Raw genomic sequence first — 4,266 nt, forward strand, 5'->3', positions numbered from 1 at the left:
AAATGAAGCCACTTGGTCATAGAATGAATTCCAACTATCAGACCTCATCTCTTGCAATCTTGTCTTTGCCATACCAACAAGTGAGATAGCATTAACAATATCTTGTTGTCTTCTTTGTAAACAATCAGATAAATCATTTGTGTATCCAAGAATGACAAGCATCAAATGAGCACTAAAAATAAAGTCAAATGACTCAAAGACTCCAAGCACATCATGTATTTTTGGCCAATCACTCTTCTGCCCTTGATCTTCTCCAAGAATTATGAGCACATCCCAAATTGTGGCATACATAGCAATAATGCGCAGAATAGTTTTGTAATGAGAGCCCCAACGAGTCTCACCTGGCCGAGCTAACCCCATCTCTTGGTTTAATCCACTTCCAGTTTCTAGTTCGCCCGCTTCAAGGGATTTCAAGAGATTCAATGCTCTAACATTCCGAAGCAAATCATGACGCTTACAAGATACTCCAACAATACTCATCAAGAGGAGATACCTGAGCAAATAACCATGAGCAATCTGTATTGTCCTTAGCTACAGCAACTAGAACCAATTGGAGCTGATGTGCAAAGCAATGAATATAATAAGCGGAAGGTGACTCTTTCATGATCAATGTTTTCAGCCCTTTGATCTCACCTTTCATGTTACTAGCCCCATCATAACCTTGCCCACGGATTTGAGTGAGAGCCAAATGGTGATGACTAAGCAGATTATGAATTGCATCCTTAAGTGACAAAGATGTAGTATCATCAACATGAACAACCCCAAGAAAACACTCATTTGGCCTTCCGACTTTATCAACATAACGCAGGCAAATTGCTAGTTGTTCCTTATGTGATACATCACTACACTCATCAGCAAGAATTGCATAATTGTCATCTCCAAGTTCTTCAATGAATTGCCTCCTGGTGTGTATGGCACAACATTGAATAATTTCTTTTTGTATGTCAGGACAAGCCAAGCTACAATTACCAGGAGCATTTTTCAAAACCAATTTATTCACTTCTTCATTGTTTGCCGCAAGCCATTCAAGAAGTTCAAGGAAATTCCCTTTATTGCGAGAATCCTCCTTTTCATTATGCCCACGGAATGCCAATCCTTGACCGAGGAGAAACCTCAAGCACCTAAGAGAATAAAGCAATCTGAGCTTATAAAGACGTAGTTCCTCATGGTTTACCTTCACAATGAGATCATCAACTGCCGCATTGGGATTTAAAAATAAGTTGTATCTCTCTTGAGCTTTATTATGCACACTTGTTACGCCACCTACATGTTTATCAAGTGCATCATCCCTATTCCAGTTTCTCCAACCACCATCAACAAATATCCCAGTACCCTTTCCCTTACTTTTCTTCTCTCTGAACAAGTAGCATACAAAGCAAAATGCTGCATCCTTCTTGATACTATACTCAAGCCAACTATACCTCTCAAACCAAAGAATACTAAAATGTCGATCTTTACCTCCAATTTTCCTCAATTCAAACTGATGTGCATATGGTCGGCATGGACCCTTGAGAACATATCCTCTCCGGACTGCATCTTGATCATTGACATTATAGCTTGCAATGGCCAACCTTTCCCCTGGATCATGTGGAAGACGATTGATGTCATACACCGGCTGTGGTGGTGGTGGCGGCGGCGGCGGCGGCGGTGGCGGGGGCGGCGGCGACGACGACGGTGGCGGCGGTGGTGGCGGATGCGGTGACGATGTGGAGGCATCATCATGTCGAGCTGAAGTTTGCTCATCCGAAGTAGCAAGGGTAGAAGATGCCAGCTTCTTTGCTTCATGCTTCTTGAAAAGAGCAGCAATATCCCCGGTCCTCTTCATGTTCAAATAATTCTACAATGCAAAATTATAAATCAATCTATCAGATTGTACGAACTACAATGAATCCATTACTTTGATCATGAATTGATGTTCTAGTTTTGCGATGCAATAAGAATAAGCTGATCAAATACTTGTGATTTGAGAGTTGAGAGATGTAAAGAGCTAGATCTAATTAGGGAATCAGCAATTAAATACGTACTCCCTCCGTTCCTTTTTAATTGACTCGGATTTAGTACAAACTTGTACTAAATCCGAGTCAATTAAAAAAGAACGGAGGGAGTACCTGTGTACGCGGCCGGCCGGCCGTGCGTATGCGCGCGAGGCGAGTGTGGTGAACCGCTGATCCTTGCTCTCTGCTTTGCAGCGCTACCTGCTCGGTCGCCGCTTCTGATTAGGCTTGTTTGCTTGATGAATCAAATCACAAATTACCTTCGATCAGAGTCTGAAACTGCAGTATCGCTATGGTTAGGGCAAGTTTGGGGATCGCTAGAACGGCCGCCCCGATTGCTGGGAGTAGAAACGATACGGATGTCTTTTGCTTCTTGGGCTGTGTCTACAAAAAAAAATTCTCAAATATATATTATATAATAGGGCTTTTGGGTCAAATTCTTAGGGTGGTCCTAGCCCCACCCTTCCACCCTGTTGGACCCGCCCATGCCTCCTATGCATGCGGGTGGAACAACTTGCACACATGATGAAAGGTCGGCAACAAGACCAATATGTCGACGAACACTAACACCACACACAGCTGGAGCACAAGGCCAATATAATGAGACCCCCTGGCTCCTCCATGTCGTCGACCACGTCGCCTGGATGAGGTTGAAGCCTGGATACCATTATTCGACCGGCGCATCCGCAACCTCCTCAACCCTCCAACTTTAGTGTCTTTAATTAGATCATATTCAGAAATGAGACGGGTATGGTTAGGAGGAGGGGTGGTGGCACGATTCAAAGAAATGCGAGAACAAGAGCCATTAATTAGATTATATCCAGAAATATTGTTTCCTAAAAATGCGAAAAGATTTACCAGAATGTTTATATATGCATCTAACAATTTACTGGAAAACGTTGCGTTTTCCGCGCTTTACTATCAACTGGGATTTCCAGTTTTTCACCCGATTCCCATGAACAAAAAATGTAAGAAATCTGCATTTACCCTTTTTTCAATTAGTCGATCTTTCTATTCATGAACATCCCCTAAGCTTGAACCATCTCCAAGCATCGATCTTGGCACAAAATCACACGGTTTGTCGAACAAATCCTTGGATTTCAAAATGAGGCACATTTGCATATCGAGATAAGCCAGCATTTCCATTTCCGCGCGCAAGTATCTATGGTCGCCTCCGAGATGTGAGGGCGAGCGTCAACCGCCGGAGCAGCATGCAGTACACCGGACGAGGCCGTTCTCGTTGCACGCCGTGCAGACGCGGAATCCCCCGGTCTTCTCGCTGAACCGGCGATGGCTGCCGCCGCAGGCGCCGCACGGGGAGAAGCGCGAGCCGCCGCAGGACGCGCACGGCGTGGGTGGCAGCAGCGGCGCCCCGGCCACGACGCGCCGGAGCTCCCCGCTCTCGTGCAGGGCGCGCACGTCGTCCGCGTCGCCGACGAGGCGGCCGGCGACGAAGAGCTGCGGCAGCGCCGGCCGGTCCCGCCGCATCAGCGCGCGGAGCTCGCCGAGGAACGCCGCGTCCATGGACACGTCCCGCTCGTCGACGCCGACGCGGAGGCCGCGCAGGATGGCTCGGACGTCGCGGCAGGCCTCGAACGTGGGCCGCACGGCGCGGAGGGAGGTGAAGTAGAGCACGACGCGCCGCTCGCCCGCTACCGACGCCGCGGCGGCATCCGACGCCGCCGCGAACGACTTGCACGCCCGCAGCTTGTTCGACGACCGCACGCGGTGGAGGACGATCTTGCCCGAGCCGCCGGCGCCCGCGGGCGGCGCGTCGTCGTCGAGGACGGCGACGATGCCATTGTGGTCCTTGGACGATGAAGTGACGGATGAGGAGAAGGACGTTGACTGCGTGAGCCGCCCGGGTGCTGGCTTCCGGCTGGTCCACGGCGACCACATTGCGGTGGTCGACGGCGACGGTGACGGCAGCGGCGGGCGTTTCTCGGCTTCGCCTTGCGAGGTCAGGAGGAGGTGGAGGAGAGAGCGCGGCGGAGAGGAAGTCTGGCTGGGTCGTGTGTGCCCGATCGTGCGCGCGCGCGCGAGCTGGCTATGGACCTATGGTACGTAGGTAGTTTGCTGCCCTGCCATTGTCTTGCTAAATTTAACCATGCCTGTAACCGTCTCTAGTGTTTGTGTGGCGTCCATTTGCTCCGAGTTCGTTTTCTTTGATCTCTTCTCGCTCGCTTTACTCTTCTTAATTTGGATACTGAAATGAAATGGAGATGGAAGATGCCAGGTGGGTCTCGGTGGGCTGGGCCAGGCGTAGCTGGGC

At 49.4% G+C, this 4,266-nt stretch overlaps 1 protein-coding gene across 1 annotated transcript; it reads right to left on the reverse strand.

Annotated features, from left to right (window-relative positions):
* Positions 1–3,188: 3,188 nt before the first annotated feature.
* Positions 3,189–3,893, reverse strand: LOC124647822 (uncharacterized protein At5g39865-like). Its single transcript, XM_047187690.1, has one exon. It carries the CDS (start codon positions 3,891–3,893, stop codon positions 3,189–3,191), a length of 705 nt encoding a protein of 234 aa, XP_047043646.1.
* Positions 3,894–4,266: the final 373 nt, after the last annotated feature.

This window comes from Lolium rigidum, chromosome 4, assembly GCF_022539505.1.
Source record: "Lolium rigidum isolate FL_2022 chromosome 4, APGP_CSIRO_Lrig_0.1, whole genome shotgun sequence".
In the NCBI taxonomy this organism is placed as follows: Eukaryota; Viridiplantae; Streptophyta; class Magnoliopsida; order Poales; family Poaceae; genus Lolium; species Lolium rigidum.

What these genes read in the sequence shown, in the direction of transcription:
- LOC124647822 (XM_047187690.1), bottom strand. Translation starts at nt 3,893, where the DNA reads ATGTGGTCGCCGTGGACCAGCCGGAAGCCAGCACCCGGGCGGCTCACG.